The sequence below is a fragment of the Leucopleurus acutus genome (genome assembly GCF_964270905.1).
Source record: "Leucopleurus acutus genome assembly, chromosome: 7".
Lineage (NCBI taxonomy): Eukaryota > Metazoa > Chordata > Mammalia > Artiodactyla > Delphinidae > Leucopleurus > Leucopleurus acutus.
Window position 1 is genome coordinate 80,291,777 of NC_139150.1, and position 23,941 is coordinate 80,315,717.

Consider the following 23,941-nt stretch of genomic DNA (forward strand, 5'->3'; position numbering starts at 1 on the left):
GTAATGTTGGTGTTCCTCAGGAGTCCAGCCTTTATCCACAGTACTTCTTTCTCTGCTCACTTATATTTAATAATCTCAGCTATTCTCATGGCTTTAACTGCTGACTTCTAAGTCTATACTTGTATCCCTGGTCTTGACCCTGAGTTTCAGAATCCTGTTTATATCCACTCGTTGCCTAAGAGTAATCTGGATGTTCCAGAAGCCCACAAACACTTCACATTCAAATAGCCAAGACAACCATTATCTTTCCCCCAGACTTAACCTCCTGTTTTCCCTGCCTCAGCTAATGGAACCATTATCCTCCATCATGCAAAACAGAAAGCTCTTGAGTTGTCCTTGATGCCTACATTTTGCCTCATCCTACACATTCAATTAATCGTTAAACCCTGCTTTTAACCCCTTTGTGTTTCTCAAATCCAGCCCCTCCTTTTCTCTTTTCAACTCTCTTTGGCTTGGACATCCTTCCCATAGCCTTTGCAAAGAAATGACCTGTTTTCCCTTCTTGCATAAAGTCCTGGTTCCCTGACATCTCCAGCAGGGCTTAAAAAGCTGCCTATTGGCCCCTGCCTCTCTGTAATGGTTTATTGCTTAGTCTTTTCAGAACAGCATTCTCTTTCATTTAGAGAACTGCCTCCCCAATTCCAAATGTGTGATTATTGGAAAAATACCAATTAGAGTAGCCCTACCTTTACTTTTCCACTATGGGAGTGGGCTTGTAACCAGATTTGTGCCTATTGAAGTTCATCCCTCAAATTTTCTAAGGGGAAATGCTTTCCCTTTTTTTTTTTTTTTTTTTTTTTTTACTCTTTATCAGTCTGAGAAGTTTGAGATATTGAGTCGAGTGAGCAGCCAAGAGGCAGAATGAAAGAATCCTCATGGCACTGAGCCCTGACTTCTGATCTTTGAGATTCTCAGAGTGCTCCAAGTCTCTGTAACTCCTCCTTTAGTTCTGTGAACTGAGAATTCTGCCAACAAACCCCCTTTTCTGCTTAAACTAGTTGGAATTGGGTTCCTGTCACTTGCTAGTAAGAGTCCTGTTCTAGTTCTCCTGCATCTGCCATACAGTCATTCCCTGCCTCTGCTCATACAGTTTACCCTCCCTGGAGCAGTAACCGATCAATGGGCTCGTGTGCCCATGGCACAGAGAGGCAAACTGACAGCGGGTGTGTGCAGCCAAGTCAGGGTTTATTGCAGGGTGCCAAGCAAGGGAGTGAGAGACAAGTCTCAGATCCACTCCAGCTTGGTCTTTGAGTTAGGGGTTTGTTTTTTTTTTGCGGTACGCGGGCCTCTCACTGTTGTGGCCTCTCCCATCGCGGAGCACAGGCTCCGGACGCGCAGGCTCAGCAGCCATGGCTCACGGGCCCAGCCGCTCCGCGGCATGTGGGATCTTCCCGGACTGGGGCATGAACCCATGTCCCCTGCATCGGCAGGCGGCCTCTCAACCACTGCGCCACCAGGGAGGCCCTCCCCAGGTAGTTCTTATGTGTAGCTAACGTTAAGAACCACTGTCCGAGGGTGCCTGATCAGTACGAACCTGTTTTCATGGACAAGCAGTCTGACTGTTGCCATAAATTTCTGCAATGAAGAGATAGGCAATGATTGCCCTAAGGCAGAGTTTTCATCCAGAGAATGAGTTGGGAAGTATTACTTTCTCCTCTGTTTTTTGGAAGAATTTCGAAGGATTGGTGTCAATTTTTTGAACATTTGGTAGAATTCACCAGTGAAGCCATCTGGGCCTGGCTTTGTGGGAAGCTTTTTTTTTTTTTTTTAATTACTAATTCAATCTCTACTTGTTATAGGTCTATTCAGATTTTCTATTTCTTCTTGAGTCCGTTTTATTTATTTATTTATTTATTTATTTTGGCCACGCAACACGGTTTGTGGGATCTTAGTTCGCCGAACAGGGATCGAACCTGGGCCTCCTACAGTGGAAGCACAGAGTCCTAACCACTGGACCGCCAGGGAATTCCGAGTCCGTTTTGATAGTTTGTGTATTTCTAGGAATTTTTCCATTTCATCTAGGTGATCTGATTTGCTAGCATATACTTTTGTTCATAGTATTACCTATGATCTTTTTTATTTCTATAAGGTTGGGAGTAATGTCCCCTCTTTCATTTCTAATTTTAGTGATTTGAATTTTTCTCTTTTTTTGTTTTTCTTGGTCAGTCTAGCTAAAAGCTGATCAACTTTGATGTTTTTGGTGAATGGATCAACTTCGTTTTTGTTGATTTTTTCCTATTGTTTTTCTATTTTTTATTTCATTAATTCCTGCTCTGACTTTTATTATTTCTTTCCTTCTCCTTGTTTTGGTTTAGTTTGCTCTTCTTTTTCTAGTTCCTTAAGGTAGAAGGTTAGGCTACTGATTTGAGATCTATCTTCTTTATTAATAAATCTTTTTAAGGGGACTTTTCTGGCGGTCCAGTGGTTAAGACTCCACGCTTCCACTTCAGGGGGTGTGGGTTCGATCCCTGGTCAGGGAACCAAAATCCAGCAGGCCGAGCGGAGCAGCCAAAAAATTAAAACCAAAACAAATATTTTTAGAGCAGTTTAGGTTCACAACAGCATTGAGCAGGACGTACAGAGTTCCCATACACACCCTGTCCCCACACATGTACAGCCTCCCCCACTAGAGACGTCCTGCTCCAGAGTGGGACATTCGTTACCATTCATGAACCTGCATTGACTCGTCATCACCCAAGTCCATGGTTTACATTAGAGTTTACTTTTGGTGTTGTACATTCTATTGGTTTTGACAGTGAACCCACTATTATAGTATTGTATCATACAGAGTTGTTTCACTTCCCTAAACATCCTCTGTGCTCTGCCTATTCATCCCTTCCTTCCCTCTAATCCCTGGAAACCACGATTTTTTTTTTTTTTTACTGTCTCCATAGTTTTGCCTTTTCCAGAATGTTATATACAATAGTTGGGAACATACAGTATGTAGCTTTTTCACATTGGCTTCTTTCACTTAGTATTTGCATTTAAGTTTCCTCCATGTGTTTTTCATGGCTTGATAGCTCATTTCTATTTAGGTCTGAATAATATTCCATTGTTTGGATTTCTTTTTTTTTTAAATGTTGGGGGTAGGAGTTTATTAATTTATTTATTTTTGCTGTGTTGGGTCTTCGTTTCTGTGCGAGGGCTTTCTCTAGTTGTGGCATGCGGGGGTTACTCTTCATCGTGGTGCGCGGGCCTCTCACTATCACAGTCTCTCTTGTTGCGGAGCACAGGCTCCAGATGCGCAGGCTCAGTAGTTGTGGCTCACGGGCCTAGTTGCTCCGCGGCATGTGGGATCCTCCCAGACCAGGGCTCAAACCCGTGTCCCCTGCGTTAGCAGGCAGATTCTCAACTACTGCGCCACCAGGGAAGCCCCTGGATTTCTTTTTTAATGTAAGTATATATAGCTATAAATTCCCACCTGAGCACTGCTTTTGTTGTTTGTCATAACTTTTGGTATGTTGGGTGAAGCACTGTTTGTATAGGAAAGGCAGGATAAATGCTTGCTTACTTCCATTTATTGACAAGCTTTGGAAATAATGAGTGGGTTCCCTAGTATGCCAGTTATGGATTATTGACTTTCAGTTCCAAATTTATCCTTTTTGCCTGCTCTGTGAAATGGATTTGGGACCTTTAAATACTTATCCTTTACCAGCTGGCAGGTATTAAGCTTTGTCAGTAGAGGGCAACAGAGAGATACTGCAGGAGGAACGGGTTTCCTTTCCTGTTTCTAGTGCTTGGGTTGGGCAGGGTTCTGTGCTGTAGGCAGCTTCTCCAGCGTCTGGTTCCTGTGCTTCAGCACCTGGTTTCTTCAGTGTATGATGGCCAGCAGCCAGAAATTTCTCCTGGCACCTCCCCCTGAAAAGTGGTTTGTAGTAGACGGCCTCTTGTGAGACTCGTCACCAAGAATGGCTTTCCCCAGCACCATATAAGGTAGATTTCTGGCAACTTCCACCAGTGCAGCACCATAGCAGCTTCCCTATCTAGTGAGCCATAGGCGCATCCCCTCTAACAAAGTCTGCACCTCAGCTCTGGAGTGATCTTCACTGGACACTTTATCTCAGCCCTAGAGGAAGTGGCTGTTCCTTACATTGCTAATCCTGTATTCTTTGAGAGTTCTCTTTTACTTCTTTACTAGTCAGTCCCTTATTACTCTAATCCCTTGTTATAGTTAATGTCTTTCAGTAAATAAAACCTTCCCTGTTCAAATTACTATGTGGTTCCTCTCTCCTGACTAGACTCAGACTGATACAACTGGTAATTTCTAAAGGGGATGATAAGGTTTTTTGTTTGATGAACTTATCTGTCAAAATTAAGGATTTATGTTTAATCCTTTTATCAATGAAGGATAAAACTAATGGACATCATAGAAGACAGCTGAAATGTCTAAAACTGACAAGATATACAAGTCGTATATCTACAATATACAAGAAACCATCAGCAAGAAAAATTGAGCAACCCCAACAGAAAAATGGGCAGAGGATGTGAATGAGCAATCTAAAAAGAGAAACTCAAAAGGGCACTAAGAAGTGTTCAGACTCAGTAATCAGAGAAACTCAAATTAACAGAACAATGAGATTATTGCATCACACCTTTTGGTTTAAAAAACATTTGGAAGCTGGATAATGGTTATATCTCAAATATACCTTAGATCGGCCCTCTCCTCTCCATCACATTTGCTGTCACTCTAGTCCAAGGCCACCATCTTCAGTATTAACATAATACAAAAATGCAACTTTTCTGCCCACTTATATTCTTGCTCCCCCACAATTCACTCTTCACCCGGGAGCATGAGAAATCTTTAAGGGTAATTCAGACACTGAAACTGAGTGCCCCTAAAACCGAGTTCCCTTACTGAGTTTATGATTAATCTCTCTATCCAAGACTTTATTCCCTTTCTTGTGTTCCTTCTGACCTCCATCCTGTTCTAACTGAACATTAATCAACCAGAATCAGATGACGAAAATTGCTGTTGTCAGTAACATTGTTAATGTACTAAAATCACTATTATAGGGATCATTAACTTACAAACTCAGGACAAGATGAGCTCCCAAGCCATGGACCACAGCCCACAGACTTGTAAACCAGAGACATCCTGACTCCCGAAACTATGATTAAGAAATGTCACCAGATGATCATCAATCCCAGCCTCTTTTATCTTCCTCTTTAAAAAACAAAACAAAACGAAAAAAACCGTAACTTAAAAACCAATTTGGAGTGGATCTGAGGCTTGTTTCTCACTCTTTTGCTTGGTGCCCTGCAATAAGCACTGTACTTTTCTTCACCAAAACCTGGTGTCAGTAGATTGGCTATGCTTCGCATGGAGTGAGCAGACCCGTGTTCAGTTAGGTAACAATACCATTTCTTTGCTTAGAACCTTTTAACTTCCTGTTGCTCTTCGAATAAAATCCATTAGCATGGCCTGCAAGTGATCCACGTGATCTCCTTACCTACCTCTCCAGTTTCATACTGTGCCACTCTCCTTGCTTACTGCTGTCCAGCAAATATTTCAATGACTTGAACACTTCAAGCGCTTTCCTTCCTCCATAGCTTTTGCACATGCTATTCCCTCTGAATCTTCACATAGCTTACCCTTCTCATCTGTCCTTTTACTCAAAGAAAGCTGGCCACCTTTTCTAGAGCAGATCCTAGTAAGTCTCTATCACTGCTACCCTACTTATTTCTTTCATAACGCAAATTATTAGCTTGTAAATATAAATTACTTAGTTTTAACCTCCCCTACTAGACAATGCACTTCATTGAGGGCAGAGACCATGTTTGTCTTTTTCACCATTAACCTCCAGCACTTAGAGCAATGCCTAAGACAAAAATAGGCATTAGAATGTATGTGAATGAATGACTCTATTTTGTGTTTTGGGGGAAGCCTGGACCAGTGAATTACTTTACAAATGCAGGTGCTTCACACTTAAACGTTGTGTTCTAGTTAGTAATGCAACAACAAAACACACAAACAAAAGAACGCCACATATTCGCTCAAAACATTTTGCACTTTAAAAATTATCAGTGCCGGGCTTCCCTGGTGGCGCAGTGGTTGAGAGGCCGCCTGCCGATGCAGGGGACACGGGTTCGTGCCCCAGTCCAGGAGGATCCCACATGCCGCGGAGTGGCTGGGCCCGTGAGCCCTGGCCGCTGGGCCTGCGCGTCCGGAGCCTGTGCTCCGCAATGGGAGAGGCCACAACAGTGAGAGGCCCGCATACTGCAAAAAAAAAAAAAAATTATCAGTGCCTCCAAACTTTTCCCCCCTCACGTTGTGTCCATCTGCTCGTTCAAGTCCTTTATCATTTCTAATAAATGGGTGTTCGTTTTCTAAACTGATTTATAATATGTTAGCCTTTGATCGTTTGTTTTGCAGGTATTTTTTCCCAGACCGCCTTTTGACTACTTAGTTTTTGTTTTAATCCTAAGCCTGAACTACTCTAGTAAGGAGGTGCTGTCTGAGGTGACTCCAGAAACCAGGTGAAGCTGGTTGGGTGGGAGGGTGAAACAGGAGCGCACAGGGACTCTCAAAAGGAAAACAACTATTGATTACGCAAGTCCGGGCCCGCCTATCCTCCTGGTATCCTAGCCACCTACAGCCACTAGCAACCTCCTTCAGCCCGGAGCCTGGCGCGCCTGCCTGACGTCACGGACGCACCGCACAGTTGACTCGGGCCGCGCAAACTCCGTGGCCGTCTACCGGGCGCGCAGAAGCGAATATTGTCGCGGCGCCGGAAGTCCAAGGCACGTGACCGGGTGACAGCGCTCGCTGGGCTGCAGGGCTCGCTTTAGGTGTTGCGGCACGGGATGGCGGAGGCGCCTCCTGTCTCAGGTACTGTCCTGGCCCGCGCGGGACTGGGCCCCTCGCGGGGAGCGGAAATTGAGTCAGTGACGAGTCCTAGGGCACCGGCCATTCGTATCGCGAGAGTGGCGCGTACTAGGGTTGGAGATAGTGGCTCGGAAGGGCCAAGCCACGGGCGTCGTGCGAACCGAGATCTTAACCATCCTTGACTGCGTAGTGAAGCCCGGCATCTGGTTTCTAAGGAGAATGGGTTTGTCCTGCTGAGTCGATGTGGGTGTCCCGCCCTCTCCAGGGCTCAGCCCGGCCTTCCTAGGGCAGCGATATCCGACAGGCGGGCGTCGGCCGGGTCACCGCCAGTGACGGTGTTGGGCTCTCGACGTACGGCGGGTTTGCTCGCTGCGCTTAAGATGTATTCGTGCGTCCTGGGGCAGCGGCGCGTGCGCGAGCCGAGCACCCGTGGTTTCCAGTGTCAGCCTGCCACGAACTCTCAGTGTGAAGTCTCGTTTTCCTCATCTGTGAATTGGGAGTAAATAAGTCAATTACAGTGAAGGTTCCCGCCGCTGCTGTACCTGTTACACAATTGTTAGCTTACTTCTCCTCCCGGAGTTGCCTTTGTGTGCAGAGACAGCCTCATTTGGCTGTTAATAAAACATCCATTTCCACTTCCTTCGGGGTACCTTAGATCTTTGTTTTCCCAACTCTTTGGACAGTGACCGGAAAGGAATATTTTACATGGTGATCTCAGTGCACACAGACATAAATATAAAAGCGAACCAAAAATTTCAAGAAGCAGTGGTTTTCCTTCCTATATGCGATGCACTCTACTACATATTTCGTTTGAAAAAATACTTGTCCCAACCCACTGCATGATTTGATTTCATGACCCACTCTTTCTGAAAAACAGGGCAGCAGTGTGCAGCATGAGGTTTGTGAACAGTCATGAATTTGAGTCTTCGTTCTGCTACCTACCAGCTGTTGGGGCACCGAGAAGAGTATATATGTATTTGTGTACTTGGTGGCAGGTAAAATGTATTTACTACTGTGGGTCTTGGTCAGAAAAGTTGGATAACACACTGCATTGGTGTACCCTAGTCCTGATTTAGGTATCAATTCATCTTGGAGTGTAGGGACCTTGTTAGGCTGGTGTTTTGTTCTTCTCCCACCCATTTTTTCCCCAAATCCTCTAAATTGGATCTGTTGGTCTTCCTATCGTTAGGCTTACTTCTGACCCATTTCTACACCATTCAGTGTTTGAAGCAGAATTGAGTGGGGCTAGTTGTGAGTCATAGTTTGGGGCTATGGTGTTGTGCCCCAGGTTACAACCTCTGCCCCACCTACTAAGGCAAAGTCTCCTAGTCCAAAGACCTCCCCAGTCTGTCTCCTGTGCCTTAGTTTGTTTTTACCTTAGTTCCTATTCCATGTTCTTATTTCAGCATCATCTCTAACCCACACCTCCATCCCCACTCAAGGTTTAATTCTCTTACCTGCTGTTGTCCTGGAACACCAGCCCAGTCCAAGGGGTATCTTCCTGCCCATGGGCAGACTCTCCAGTGCCAACTTTGTCTCTGGACTCTATAATCTACAGTTGGATTTTCCCTTACTCTGCTCCACCCACCCGTTGGTCACCTACCATGGTATTATCTTGGATCTTATCTTATTTTATCTTGATCTTATTTTGGGTACCACTTGCACTATAGCCAAGCCTTGGGGATGAGACATCCTATTTGTTGAGTAACTTACAGCTGCTCAAAATAGTGAAAAAATAAAGGTGTCTCAGATCTTTGTGTTCAGTTTCCTGTGCCCTTTCCCCCTTCCTTATGTCTCTTAAGGATCTTTCAGAGGACTTTGCCCACTGCCTCATGTCTGGTGGAACACATACTTTATATGAATAGGTGCTGCCCGTCTAGATTCTCAAGTTGCATCAACTCTTTGCTGCTTAACATGAAAACACCCTCTTCCCATCCTTTACCAGGCTATTCTGGACAACTTTACTGATGTTTTTCTGCCCCTTTTACAGCCTTGCTTCTTCAAGCAGAAGAAAACTACACAATACCCACTTGGTCTAATCTACCCATTCACCCCTCTAAGTTATCTCTTATATTTCTGGAACAGCTTCTCTGCCACCTTCTGAATTTGTCTAATCCTCTTGCCGTTTTGTAAAGCCCTCCACCCCACCCCCAGAATTCTGCCCATTGAAAGCTTTCAGGACAAATCCTGGATTGAGAGAGAGGTTACCCTGTGACCTTTAGGATCTCGCTCAGTTCTTAAGTATATGTTTCTGTAGTATGGGCCACCCAACCTCTCACATTGGAGCGTAGTATAAGAGTGTGATCTCTAGGGTCACATAGCTTGGGGTGGAATCCTGAATCTGCTTTGGAATACCCCTGTGGCCTTGGGCAGGTTACTTACTCTCTACAGTGTCTCAACTTTCTCATCAGGAATGTAAAGATTAAATGAGTTAACATATGCAAAGTGCTTAGAATAGTGCCTGACACATGTTAAGTACCTAATAAATGTTAGGGCTTATTATTAAACCTGAAACCCCATAGGCTGTGCACTGCACCCATTTGTGGTCAAGTCTGTGTTTCAGATAGTTTGTAGTCCTAACGGCAATAATAAAGCACTATTTTAACCACTTTATACATGTTACTAACCTTGCTTTAATCTTCATAGCAACTCTTTGAAGTAGCAACTCTTTACTATTCCATTATTGAGATTAAGTAACTCGCATAAAGACACAAGTGATGGGCAGGGATTTAAATGCAAATTCCAGGCCCTGTTGATTCATAGAATATTCTGTATGCTACACATAGTTCTGACTTTGCTACTAACTGGTTTTGTATCCTTAGGCAAATCATTTCATCTTTGGACTTCAGAGACTGAGTTGACTATAAAGAAGCATGTTAAGGGGTAAAAATGAGTAGGTTGAAGGGGCATGTGCTTAATTTTTGAGACTCTGGAATTCTGGACTATATTACAGAGATTATGTATGGAAAACCTAAAATATATTCCTGGGGAGAAGAGATGAGATGTACTGATCCTGCTAAGTACTGTCTGTGTGAAGTCTTACTTAAATTCCACAATGACCCTTTGGAATAGTATTATCAGCTTTTGTCATGTATGAGGAAACTAAGGCTAAAAGCAATCAGGTGGTATCCCTAAGCTCATACTATAAGTTGGAGGGCCAGACTTTAAACTGATTTTGGCTGACTCCAAAGCCTGTTTACTTAATGCTATCTTGGAGTTTTGAAATACCACATTGAACCTGCTGATTGATGTCTCACCCCGAACTGTTTGCTGACCTCACATTTGTCGATAAAGATAAACACGTTTATAAATAATACCCGGTAGCCCAGGTGAGCAGTTTTCCTTAGCAATTCAGCAGTAGCTGTTGGTGAGGCTGCTGGTTATGAGATGATCAGTCTTCCACAAGCACCTTGAACCTACCACCTTCACAGGAAACATAGACCTCGTATAGAGACTGTTTTATACAAAGTCCCTAGGAAAGTAACTTTTAGATATGGCTTACAGTCTTCAGGCTTCATGAGTGACCAATTAATTTCTTTACCTGCATGTCTGTTTCTTATGTCCTAGGTACTTTTAAATTGAATACGGACGCTGCTGAGTTCATTCCTCAGGAGAGAAAAAATTCTGGTCTAAACTGTGGGGGTCAAAGGAGACTAGATTCTAATAAAATTGGTAGAAGAAATTATAGTTCACCACCTCCCTGTCACCTTTCCAGGCAAGTCCCTTATGATGACATCTCTGCTGTTCATCACAGTTATCTTTCAGGAAGCAAACCTAAGAGTCAACAGACTTCTTTCCAATCCTCTGCTACTAATAAATCACTCAAGAACCATGGCCTTCCAAATCAACCTTGGCAGAAATTGAGGAGTGAAAAGCAGCATATCAGAGTCAAGAGAACACAGGGTCTCACTGACCAGACCTCAGATGCAGCTGGCTTAGAAAGTGTGGCCAAGTCAGAGAGTGGGACAAACCTCAGAGAGCACAGCCCTTCTGAGAATGAGAAGGAAATTGTCGGTGCAGATCCCAGGGGAGCAAAACCCAAAAAGGCAACCCAATTTGTATACAGCTATGGTAGAGGACCAAAAGTCAAGGGGAAACTCAAAAGTGAGTGGGGTCACAGAATGACTCCCAAACCTGAGGAGGCGGGACCTGAAAACACCAAACCTGTGGGGGTTATCCACCCTGATTCTTCAGATGCATCCTCTAGAAAAGGAGTAGCGGATGGGTATGGGGCCAGGCGCAGCGAGCAGAGAAGATACCCACAGAAGAGGCCTCCCTGGGAAGTGGAGGGGGCCAGGCCACGACCAGGCAGGAATCCACCAAAACAGGAGGGCCAACGGCAAACAAACGCAGGATCCAGAAGCAACATGGCCTCTGTTCCAAAGGAAAATCTCAATGAAAGACCAGCAAAATCTGCCTGTGACAATGGGAACTTGGCAGTTGCCAGCAAGTCTTCCAGAAGGGTTGACCCAGAGAAATGTGCTGTAAGGAGGCAGGATCCTCAGGTAGCATCTTTCCCCCGAGGCAAACAGAACCACATGCTAAAGAATGTGGAAACACATACAGGTAAACCTATCTGAATGGGTGGAAATGTTTTCTCTCTCTCTTTTTTTTTTTTTAAATTTCTGAATAGGTAATACATTCATACAATTTAGAAACCAGAAAATATAAAAAGGTACATAGTTAAAGTCTCTTTCTCCTTGTTCATCATCTCCTTGGGTCCTGCCACCACCTGCCCCCCTCCCCAATAGGTAACCACTTACTTAGTTTTTATATATCATAAGCAAATACAGGTAAGGAACGTTTTTCTTAACAAATAAGGAATTTAAAAAGTGCAGGTATGGGTGGTATAGATGTTTGGTTACAAGATTTGTTTTGAATTCTGAAAGCACAAGTAGGGGGTGGTAACATCTCCACTGCCTCTCCTGGTTCCAGCCTGCATCACCTCTTGTCTGCTTATCTGCAACAGTTCCTAACTAATCTTGCCATCTCCAGTTTTTCTCTTTGAGTTCACCTCTTACGTCAGCATCAGAAAGTGATCTTTCTAAAACACGTATTGACCTGCGTCACTCCCCTGCTTAATTCTGTTCACTTTTTCTCGTCACCTACAGATTCTGCCTTCTGCCTTACCCAACAGCCTCATCTTCTGCTGCCTCAGTCCCCACCACATTTTACTCCCTGGACTCTATACTGTCATCTTTCCATGCTGTTGCATATGTGGCTCCTTCTGTCTACACTGTCTACTACTCAGCTCACTGGTGAATTCTTACTCATATTTCAAAAGCTATAGTTTAGTCACATGTCCAGAAAACCTTTTGTCACCTCCACAGATAGCATTAATCTTTTCCAGCCCTGTGATATGTCCTTCCCTTACATATATATGCTTCTTTATAGCACTTACCACTGGAAACCATCATTTGTTTATGTGTCAGTGCCCTCCACTAGTTTATATGGTCCTTGAAAGCAGAGACCATATTTTTCCTTTCAGTTTTATATCTCTATTGCCTAGCACAGCTCTTAGAACACAGTAGGTACTCAGCTCTGTTAGAAAGTTCTTTCTTACATTAAACTGAAAACTTCTTTCCTGTAAATATTTCCTATCTCCTAGTTCAAATTCTGTCCTCTGGAACTACACAGCAGCTAGTCTCTCTCCTCACAGCTTCCTTCCCACTCATTACACATCAGCTCTTTGCAGTATTTGAAGACACTTCTCATTTTACCCTGAGTATATATTTTATCCAGGCTAAATAGCTTCATTCCACCAGCTTTTTCTCATGGACCTTCACCATTCTGGTCTCCCTCCAGTTTAATGTGACATACAGCCTAACACAGGGAGCCACCACCTGCCCGGGCCTGTTTTTACACAGGCCTATAGTTCTAGTTCTCATTTGCTTCACCAGGCAGTCCTTCTTGGGATCTCGACTTGTGTGTGAACAAAGGCAATGTTATACCAGAGTTGTTCTTGAATCTTCAAGGCTGGTTGATAGTTTCCTATTGCTTCATAACAAATTACCACAAATGTAGTGGCTTAAGATAACACAACTTTACCATGTCATGGTTTCTGTGGGTCAGGAGTCTGGGTACGGGTTAGCAGAGCTTTCTACTCAGGGTCTCACAGGACTGAAATTTGGCCAGGGATGCAGTCTTATCTGATGTGTGGGGTCCTTCTTGATGCTCACTGGTTGTTGATAGGATTTAGCTCCTAATGGGTGTAGGATCGAGGTCCCCATTTTCTTGCTGGCTGGGGATCACTCTCAGCTCCGAGGGGCCACCCGCAATTCCTTACCACATGGCCCCCTTCACAGCATGGTAGTTTGCTTCTTCAGAGCCTACAGGAAAGAATTTGCTACAGATTCTTTACATCTCTCTGACTTCTGTCTCTGATCACTAGACTCTTTTAAAAGGGCTCACTTGATTAGATCAGGTCTACCCATACTTGAGGGGAGATTATCCAGGGCATGCACACCAGGAGCTGGGAATCTTGGAGGCCACCTTAGAGTTCTGCCTAACAAATCTCTCTGGATTCACATCCCAGCATTTTCTTGAGACCTCTTTATTCATATTTATTGAGTAGATGCTGTGTGCCAAGCACTGTTCTAGGTACTGGGAATACAGCACTAACGAGATTTACATTCTGGTAGGGAAGACAGGTAGAAAGCACTTAAATATTTAATATGTCAGGTGATAAGAGCTAAAATATAAAGCAGGGTTGGGTTTTTTTTGTTTGTGTTTTTAAGCAGGGTTTTTAAAAAATTTATTTTTGGCTGCATTGGGTCTTCATTGCTGCGTGTGGACTTTCTCTAGTTGTGGCTACTCTTCGTTGCAGTGTGCGGGCTTCTCATTGCAGTGGCTTCTCTTGTGGAGAGCGGACTCTAGGCGCGTGGGCTTCAGTAGTTGTGGCACACGGGCTCAGTAGTTGTGGCTCGTGAGCTCTAGAGCGCAGGCTCAGTAGTTGTGGTGCACGGGGGCTTAGTTGCTCCACGGCCTGTGGGATCTTCCCGGACCAGGGCTCGGACCTGTGTCCCCTGCATTGGCAGGCGGATTCTTAACCACTGTGCCACCAGGGAGGTCCCATAAAGCAGGTTAAGAGGACAGAGTAACAGGGGCGCCAGTTTACATAGGTTGGTCTCTTTGATACGGAGACATTTGAACATAGACCAGAAGGAAGTGCAGAAGTGCACCACGTGGCTCTCTGGAGAAGGGCATTTCAGGCAGAGAGAGAAGCAAGTGTAGATTGGGGTGGGAGGGGGGCATTGTGAGCAATGAAGAGGTGGGCAGTAGGGGAGGTCAGAGAAATCACAGGGACTGGGTCATATGAGGCTCTTAGATTTGGTTCTGAGTAGGAAGGTGAGAAGTAGCTGGGAGGTTTTTGGAGACGGGATGGCATGATCTTACAAGCATTCTAAAATGATCACTCAGTCAGCTGTGTGAGGAATGGGCCCTAAGGAAGCAAGGGAATGAGTTAGGAGGCTGTTGTGGTAATTCAGGTACTTGATGGAGACTTGGATGAAGGTATCAGTGGTGGAAGAGGTAAGAATTGGTTAGACTCTGGGTGTATTTGGGAGGTAAAGCTGACAGAATTTACAGATAGACTGGATGTTGGATGCGGGAGCATGAGAGGAGTCCAGGACGCAGCCAGGGTGTTGTGCCTGAGCAATGTGGAAGGCGAGAATTGCTGCACAGTGCAGTGGTAGCGCATGGGAGGGGAAAGCAGTGTTCGTGTTTTAAACTTTTCACTTAGGAATAATTTTAGATTTATAGAAAGTTTGCAAAGATAGAACAGAGAATTCCCATACACTCTTCACCCAGCTCCCTGTAATGTTAACATCTTTGTCAAAACTAAGAAATTAACACTGGTACCATGGTATTGACTAAACTTCAGACTTTTTTTTTGGCTACGCCGCGAGGCTTCCAGCGAGGCTTGTGGGAGCTTAGTTTTTTGACCAGGGATTGAACTTGTGCCCTTGGCAGTGAAAGCACAGAGTCCTAACCACTGGACCGCCAGGGAATTCCCCCGGACTTTAGTTGGATTTCACCAGTTTTCCCACTAATACCCTTTTCCTGCTCCAGGGTGCAATCCAGGATATCACATTGCATTTAATCAGCATGTGTCCTTATTCTCCTCCAGTCTATGACAATTTCTTAGCCTTTCCTTGTTGGAAAACGTGTTTTTGCGTATGTTTTGCTTTGTCTCCTCCTTGTTCAGGAAAGATAAAGAATTTGGTTAAATTTATTAGATTTGAGTTGTCTACTAGACTGCCATATGGATATGTTAAATAGAGAGTTGGATATAAAATTCACAGAAGAGATCTGGACTGGAGATTTAAATTCGGGCATTGTCAGTGTAGAGATGGTGTTTAATGGACTAGAGGAGGTCACCTAAGGTGTGAGTGTAGTTAGACAAAAAAAGAGGCTTCCCTGGTGGCGCAGTGGTTGGGAGTCTGCCTGCCGATGCGGGGGACACGGGTTCGTGCCCCGGTCTGGGAGGATCCCGCGTGCCGCGGAGCGGCTGGGCCTGTGAGCCATGGCCGCTGAGCCTGCGCGTCCGGAGCCTGTGCTCCGCAACGGGAGAGGCCACAGCAGTGAGAGGCCTGCGTACCACAAAAAAAAAAAAAAAAGAGTGAGGTTGGAGCCTACCTAGGCTTGGCTGGAAAATGAGCATCCAGTAAAGGAAACGGAGAAAGAGTAAACTGAACTAGGATGTGAAACGTTCTAAACACCAAGTAAAGAAATTCAAGGAGGAGGCAGTGATAATTGTGCTAAATGCTGTTGATCAGTACAGCAGGATAACTGCACATTGACTATTGGATTTAGCAATGTGAAGGTTACTGGTTTTGTTTTTTTTTTGAATTTTATTTTATTTATTTTTTTATACAGCAGGTTCTTATTAGTTATCTATTTTATACATATTAGTGTATATATGTCAATCCCAATCTCCCAATTCATTGCACCACCACCGCCCCCCCGCCCCGCCTCTTTCCCCACTTGGTGTCCATACGTGTTCCCTACGTCTGTGTTTCAATTTCTGCTCTGCAAACCGGTTCATCTGTACCATTTTTCTAGGTTCCACATATATGCGTTAATATATGATATTTGTTTTTCTCTTTCTGACTTATTTCACTCTGTACAACAGTCTCTAGATTGATCCACGTCTCTACAAATGACCCAATTTCGTTCCTTTTTATGGCTGAGTAATATTCCATTGTATATATGTACCACATCTTCTTTATCCATTCATCTGTCAGTGGGCATTTAGGTTGCTTCCATGACCTGGCTACTGTAAATAGTGCTGCAATGAACATTGGGGTGCATGTGTCTTTTTGAATTACGGTTTTCTCTGGGTATATGTCCAGTAGTGGGATTGCTGGGTCATATGGTAATTCTATTTTTAGTTTTTTAAGGAACCTCCATGCTGTTCCCCATAGTGGCTGTATCAATTTACATTCCCACCAACAGTGCAAGAGGGTTCCCTTTTCTCCACACCCTCTCCAGCATTTGTTCTTCATAGATTTTCTGATGATACCCATTCTGACTGGTGTAAGGTCATACCTCATTGTACTTTTGACTTGCATTTCTCTAATAATTAGTGATGTTGAACAGCTTTTCATGTGCTTTTTCGCCATCTGTATGTCTTCTTTGGAGAAATGTCTATTTAGGTCTTCTGCCCATTTTTTGGATTGGATTGTTTTTTTTTTAATATTGAGCTGCATGAGCTGTTTATATATTTTGGAGATTAATCCTTTGTCTGTTGATTCGTTTGCAAATATTTTCTCCCATTCTGAGAGTTGTCTTTTTGTCTTGTTTGTAGTTTCCTTTGCTTTGCAAAAGCTTTTAAGTTTCATTAGGTCCCGTTTGTTTATCTTTGTTTTTATTTCCATTACTCTAGGAGGTGGGGCAAAAAAGATCTTGCGGTGATTTATGTCAAAGAGTGTTCTTCCTATGTTTTCCTTTAAGAGTTTTATAGTATCTGGTCTTACATTTAAGTTTCTAATCCATTTGAGTTTATTTTTGTGTATGGTGTTAGGGAGTGTTCTAATTTCATTCTTTTACATGTAGCTGTCTGCTTTTCCCAGCACCACTTATTGAAGAGTCTGTCTTTTCTCCATTGTATATACTTGCCTCCTTTGTCATAGATTAGTTGACCATAGGTGCGTGGGTTTATCTCTGGGGTTTCTATCCTGTTCCATTGATCTATATTTCTGTTTTTGTGCCAGTACCATATTGTTTTGATTACTGTAGCTTTGTAGTATAGTCTGAAGTCAGGGAGTCTGATTCCTTCAGCTCGGTTTTTTTCCCTCAAGACTGCTTTGGCTATTCAGGGTCTTTTGTATCTCCATACAAATTTTAAGATTTTTTTGTTCTACTTCTGTAAAAAATGCCATTGGTAATTTGATAAGGGTTGCATTGAATCTGTAGATTGCTTTGGGTAGTAGAGTCATTTTCACAATATTGATTCTTCCAATTCAAGAACATGGTATAGCTCTCCATCTGTTTATATCATCTTTAATTTCTTTCATTAGTGTCTTATAGTTTTCTGCATACAGGGCTTTTCCTCCCTAGGTAGGTTTATTCCTAGGATTTTATTCTTTTTGTTGCAATGGTAAATGGGAGTGTTTCTTTAATTTCTTTTTCAGATTTTTCATCATTAGTGTATAGGAATGCAAGAGATTTCTGTGCATTAATTTTGTATTCTGCTACTTTACCAAATTCATTGATTAGCTCTAGTAGTTTTCTGGTGGCATCTTCAGGATTCTCTATGTATAGTATCAAGTTATCTGCAAACAGTGACAGTTTTACTTCTTCTTTTCCAACTTGTATTCCTTTTATTTCTTTTTCTTCTCTGATTGCCGTGGCTAGGACTTCCAAAACTATGTTGAATAATAGTGGTGAGAGTGGACATCCTTGTCTTGTTCCTGATCTTAGAGGAAATGCTTTCAGTTTGTCACCATTGAGAATGATGTTTGCTGTGGGTTTGTCGTATATGGCCTTTATTATGTTGAGGTAGTTTCCCTCTGTGCCCACTTTCTGGAGAGTTTTTATCATAAATCGGTGTTGAATTTTGTCAAAAGCTTTTTCTGCATGTATTGAGATGATCATATGGTTTTTATTTTTCAGTTTGTTAATATGGTGTATCACATTGATTGATTTGCGTATATTGAAGAATCCTTGCATCCCTGGGATAAATCCCACTTGATCATGGTGTATGAGCATTTTAATGTGTTGTTGGATTCTGTTTGCTAGTATTTTGTCGAGGATTTTTGCATCTATATTTATCAGTGATATTGGTCTGTAATTTTCTTTTTTTGTAGTATCTTTGTCTGGTTTTGGTATTAGGGTGATGGGGACCTCCCATAACGAGTTTGGGAGTGTTCCTTCCTCTGCAATTTTTTGGAAGAGTTTGAGAAGGATGGGTGTTAGCTCTTCTCTAAATGTTTGATAGAATTCGCCTGTGAAGCCATCTGGTCCTGGACTTTTGTTTGTTGGAAGATTTTTAATCACAGTTTCAATTTCAGTACTTGTGATTGGTCTGTTCATATTTTCTGTTTCTTCCTGGTTCAGTCTTAGAGGGTTATACCATTCTAAGCATTTGTCCATTTCTTCTAGGTTGTCCATTTTATTGGCATGGGGTTGCTTGTAGTAGTCTCTTATGATGCTTTGTATTTCTGTGGTGTCTGTTTTAACTTCTGCTTTTTCATTTCTAATTTTTATTTGAGTCCTCTCCCTCTTTTTCTTGATGAGTCTGGCTAATGGTTTATCAATTTTGTTTATCTTCTCAAAAAACCAGCTTTTAGTTTTATTGATCTTTGCTATTGTTTTCTTTGTTTCTGTTTCATTTATTTCTGCTCTGATCTTTATGATTTCTTTCCTTCTGCTAATTTTGGGTTTTGTTTGTTCTTTTTTCTCTAGTTCCTTTAGGTGTAAGGGTAAGATGTTTATTTGAAATTTTTCTTGTTTCTTGAGGTAGGATCGTATTGCTATAAACTTTCCTCTTAGAACTGTATTTGCTGCATCCCATAGGTTTTGGATAGTCATGTTTTCATTGTCATTTGTCTCTAGGTATTTTTTGGTTTCCTCTGATGTCTTCAGTGATCTCTTGGTTATTTAGTAATGTATTGTTTAGCCTCCATGTGTTTATGTTTTTTATGGTTTTTTCCCTGTAATTCATTTCTAATCTCCTAGTGTTGTGGTTAGAAAAGATGCTTGATATGATTTCAATTTCCTTAAATTTACTGAGGCTTGATTTGTGACCCAAGATGTGATATCCTGGAGAATGTTCCATGCGCACTTGAGAAGAAAGTGTAATCTGCTGTTCTCAGATGGAATGTCCTATAAATATCAATTAAATCTATCTGGTCTATTGTGTCATTTAAAGCTTGTGTTTCCTTATTTGTTTTCTGTTTGGATGATCTGTCCATTGGTGTAAATGAGGTGTTAAAGTTCCCCACTATTATAGTGTTACTGTCAATTCTTCTTTTATAGCTGTTAGCAGTTGCCTTATGTATTGAGGTGCTCCTGTGTTGGCTGCATATATATTTATAAGTGTTATATCTTCTTCTTGGATTGATTCCTTGATCATTATGTAGTGTCCTTCCTTGTCTCTTGTAACATTCTTTGTTTTAAAGTCTACTTTATCTGATATGAGTTTTGCTACTCCAGCTTTCTTTTGATTTCCATTTGCATGGAATATCTTTTTCCATCCCCTCACTTTCAGTCTGTATGTGTCCCTAGGTCTGAAGTGGGTCTCTTGTAGACAGCATATATATAGGTCTTGCTTTTGTATCTATTCAGCGAGCCTGTGTCTTTTGGTTGGAGCATTTAATCCATTCATGTTTAAGGTAATTATCGATATGTATGTTCCTATTACCATTTTCTTAATTGTTTTGGGTTTGTTTTTGTAGGTCCTTTTCTTCTCTTGTGTTTCCCACTTAAAGATGTTCCTTTAGCATTTGTTGTAGAGCTGGTTTGGTGGTGCTGAATTCTCTTAGCTTTTGCTTGTCTGTAAAGCTTTTGATTTCTCCATCGAATGTGAATGAGATCCTTGCCGGGTAGAGTAATGTTGGTTGTAGGTTCTTCCCTTTCATCACTTTAAATATGTCGTGCCACTCCCTTCTGGCTTGTAGAGTTTCTGCTGAGAAATCAGCTGTTAACATTATTGGAGTTCCCTTGTATGTTATTTGTCATTTTTCCCTTGCTGCTTTCAATAATTTTTCTTTGTCTTTAAATTTTGCCAATTTGATTACTAGCATCTCGGCGTGTTTCTCCTTGGGTTTATCCTGTGTGGAACTCTCTGCGCTTCTTGGACTTGAGTGGTTCTCTCCTTTCCCATGTTAGGGAAGTTTTTGACTATAATCTCTTCCAATATTTTCTTGGGTCCTTTCTGTCTGTTTTCTCCTTCTGGGATCCCTATAATGTGAATGTTGTTGCATTTAATGTTGTCCCAAAGGTCTCTTAGGCTGTCTTCATTTCTTTTCATTCTTTTTTCTTTATTCTGTTCCGCAGCAGTGAATTCCACCATTCTGTCTTCCAGGTCACTTTTCCATTCTTCTGCCTCAGTTATTCTGCTGTTGATTCCTTCTAGTGTATTTTTCATTTCATTTATTGTATTGTTCATCTCTGTTTGTTTGTTTTTTAATTCTTCTAGGTCTTTGTTAAACATTTCTTGAAATTTGCCTCCATTCTTTTTCCAAGGTCCTGGATCATCTTCACTATCATCTTCACTATTCTGAATTCTTTTTCTGGAAGGTTGCCTATCTCCACTTTATTTAGTTGTTTTCCTGGGGTTTTATCTTGTTTCTTCATCTGGTACATAGCCCTCTGCCTTTTTATTTTGTCTATCTGTGAATGTGGTTTCTGTTCCACAGGCTGCAGGATTGTAGTTCTTCTAGTTTCTGCTTTCTGTCCTCTGGTGCATGAGGCTATCTAAGAAGCTTGAGCAAGTTTCCTCAAGGTTACTGGTCTTGCTAAGAGCAGTTTTAGTGGAGTCGTGGAGATGAAAGCTTGATTGGAATGGAAAGAGAGGCTTACCCCAAATATAAGTGTCCGTGGCTGTTTGAGAGTGGGCTTTGCTTACTCTCACTCTGAACTGAGAGAACCTAGCACTGCCCAGTCCTCCCAGACTGCCTGGATCCCTCATTTTGCAGTAACAAAACCCCCTATATCCTTTATTTGTTTTGGCTCTGCTCCTGCTCTTAATTGACCTATGGCCTTCTGTCGGGTCACCACTTCCTTACAGCCTCAGAGCCTGCTGTTTTCCCTTATCCCACTTACCTTAGTTTCTGGAAGACGGGAAGAGCACACTCCTTCCCCAGTTTCATTTCTAAGCTATTATTCTTCTACCTTTGTATCAGAATCCCTGCTTTTTTGAAGCTAATGCTGCATGACCTTTTCTCTCCATCCCCTTCCATGTCTCCTTATCTTTGTCATCTGTTAGCCTCCACATCTCCCAGCCCCAGCCTCAGTTATTAATGCATCTAGCCTGTATCTTTTTTCTACCCCAGTGATTCTCAAGGTATAGTCCCAGATCAGCAGCTGTCAGCAATACCTGGGAACTTGTTAGAAATGCACATTCTTGGGCCTCACCTCAGAGTTAGTAAACAGAAATTCTGGGTGTGGGGCCCAGCAGTCTCTTCTTTTAACAAGCCTCCAGGTGGTTCTCATGCACATTCAAGTTTGAGAACTACTGATTTACCATAAATCCTGCTGTTGTTCTGTGTGACTTCAATGATCACGTGGGTTATGTCATCCTCAGGTTCTTTGATCTTGTCACCTGCAGTGACCTTCATATCCGTTCCACCTCCACACCCACTACCAAGGAAATGACCCTGGGGATGCCCCGTCTCTGAAATTCTAAAGTCCTGTGTTCTGCTTTCTGACCATAACCTCCTATCCTTTTGGCTCTCCCAGTCTCTTCCACCCACTATCAGTTCAGTTTCCATCCTTCTTCATCCCCTCTTCAGACTAGGCCTTACTATAAGTCATTTGAAGTATTATCCTTCTGCCAAGACATTTGGCAGGATCCCAGCCCTGGGTGGATGCTGCAGTGTAGCTTTTCTACCCTATCTGGATAACAGAATGCCATTTCAGGAAATCGTATAACCGTATAGATTTGGCACTGCTGCAAATTCACTCGCCCTCTGAGGAAAGCCTTCCTGATCACCCTGTTTAAAACCATAATACTTCCCCCACTGCCGACCCTTGCTAACCTCTTTTCCTGGCTTATTTTTTTCCATAGCACTTATTACTATTTGATGATACTACTTATTTTCATTATTTATTTGTTTATTGACTACCTTCCACCACAAGATAGTAAACTTCATAAGGGCAGAAGATTTTTGTCTGTTTTGTTCACTGTATACTCTTAGTGTCTAAAGAGTGTCTGGTACATGGTCAGTTCCCAGTAAATATTTTTGAATAGTGGTCTCCAGCTCAGCTGGCTTTCAGCACTGCCGTTTTCCCTTTATATGACCTTGGGCAGCTGTCCCTCCCATTTTCATCTAAGACTATTCCAAACCTTTTCCACACTTATTCAAACCTTCCTAACATTGATCTCTGAACCCCAGTGGACCTCCTTGCCTCCTACTTCACTGAGAAAGGGGAGGTCATCACTGAGAAAGGGCATAATTTTCTCAACTTTTTGCTCTCTCTAAGCAAACTCAGAGACATCTGTGCCTGTTATTCCTTTTCTTTCATTCTGAGATCTCTTTTATTTCCTTTCATCAACCTTTCCACATCTACTACTCCAAGTTCTCAACCTGAAGCTCTTCCTGAGTCTGTCCTGCCCTCTAAAAGAAAAACTTGCCCCACACGGGACCTCCCAGTAGTGTTTCTTTCCTTCCATTCAGTCTAATCAAGAGTCATCCACTCTGGGGCTTCCCTGGTGGCGCAGTGGTTGAGAGTCTGCCTGCCGATGCAGGGGACATGGGTTTGTGCCCTGGTCCGGGAAGATCCCACATGAGCCCGTGAGCCATGGCTGCTGAGCCTGCGCGTCCGGAGCCTGTGCTCCGCAATGGGAGAGGCCGCAACAGTGAGAGGCCCGCGTACCGCAAAAAAAAAAGAAAAAGAAAAAGAGTCATCCACTCTGTGTCCTTTTCCCTAATCTGATTTCATGTCTCAGTCCTCTGGCATCATCACCACTTGACTCAGAGCTACTGGTAAGGTCACGAATGACTCAGTCCTTACTGTTATCCTGGACTTCCCTTTGAGTTGGACACAAAGGGGTCTTTTCTGAAATGTAACTTGCTTGACTCCTTTGTTACCACACACTTCTGGTCCTTCTTGTTCTCCTTGACTGTTCCTGTTTATGTCCTTCACTCTTCTCTTCCTCCACCTCTTTCCTAAATGTTGGTGTTACCTAGGGCTTTATCTCAGCCCTCTCTTCTTACTTGATAAGGCTTCATTGGGAGATTACAACCAGTTCTGTACTTTCAAACCACTGCCTCTGGGCTGTACTGATTTCTAAACCTTTACATCCAGCCCCTAAGCTCTGCCATAGGGCTTAGACTCACATAAATAAATGTGATGTCTGACATATGCTTCAGACTCAGCAAGACCATCTTGAACACGTTGATCATGCTTACGTTGTATTAGCTTTTTAAAAACAGCTGCCTTACCTTAAATAAGGCAGCTTACTAAAGTTGATAGGTTAATTTACCTTTATTCCCACCATCCAGATATAATCAGCTTTAACCTTTTAGTCTGTTTCCTTAAAGAATTTTTCAATGCTCAGTTTTACATAGTTGAAATCATATAATAAAAATAATCTTTATTCTTTTATTGCTTATTATAGTGTTATATTTTTCCACTCATTAAGAAATCTTTGTAAACCTTATTTTAAATTAATATATAATATGCCATAAATAGATACGCATTAATATTTAAACAATCTCTATCTCCTCCCCCCCCTTTTTTTTTTTTTTTTTTTTTGCGGTACGCGGGCCTCTCACTGCTGTGGGCCTCTCCCGTTGCGCAGCACAGGCTCCGGACGCGCAGGCTCAGCGGCCATGGCTCACGGGCCCAGCCGCTCTGTGGCACGTGGGATCTTCCCGGATCGGGGCACGAACCCGCGTCCCCTGCAACGGCAGGTGGACTCTCAACCACTGCGCCACCAGGGAAGCC

At 42.7% G+C, this 23,941-nt stretch overlaps 1 protein-coding gene across 2 annotated transcripts in view; it reads left to right on the plus strand.

Moving 5' to 3' along the window:
- The first annotated feature begins 6,750 nt into the window (after nt 1–6,750).
- The window catches only part of NFX1 (nuclear transcription factor, X-box binding 1), an 80,037-nt gene continuing 62,846 nt past the window's right edge, over nt 6,751–23,941 (plus strand). For both annotated transcript variants that reach the window (XM_082842555.1, XM_082842556.1), the window contains exons 1-2: nt 6,751–6,829; nt 10,394–11,392. In XM_082842555.1, the coding sequence (XP_082698681.1) occupies nt 6,805–6,829; nt 10,394–11,392 (1,024 nt within the window). In that variant the 5' untranslated portion in view covers nt 6,751–6,804. The remainder of the gene's footprint in view (nt 6,830–10,393; nt 11,393–23,941) is intronic.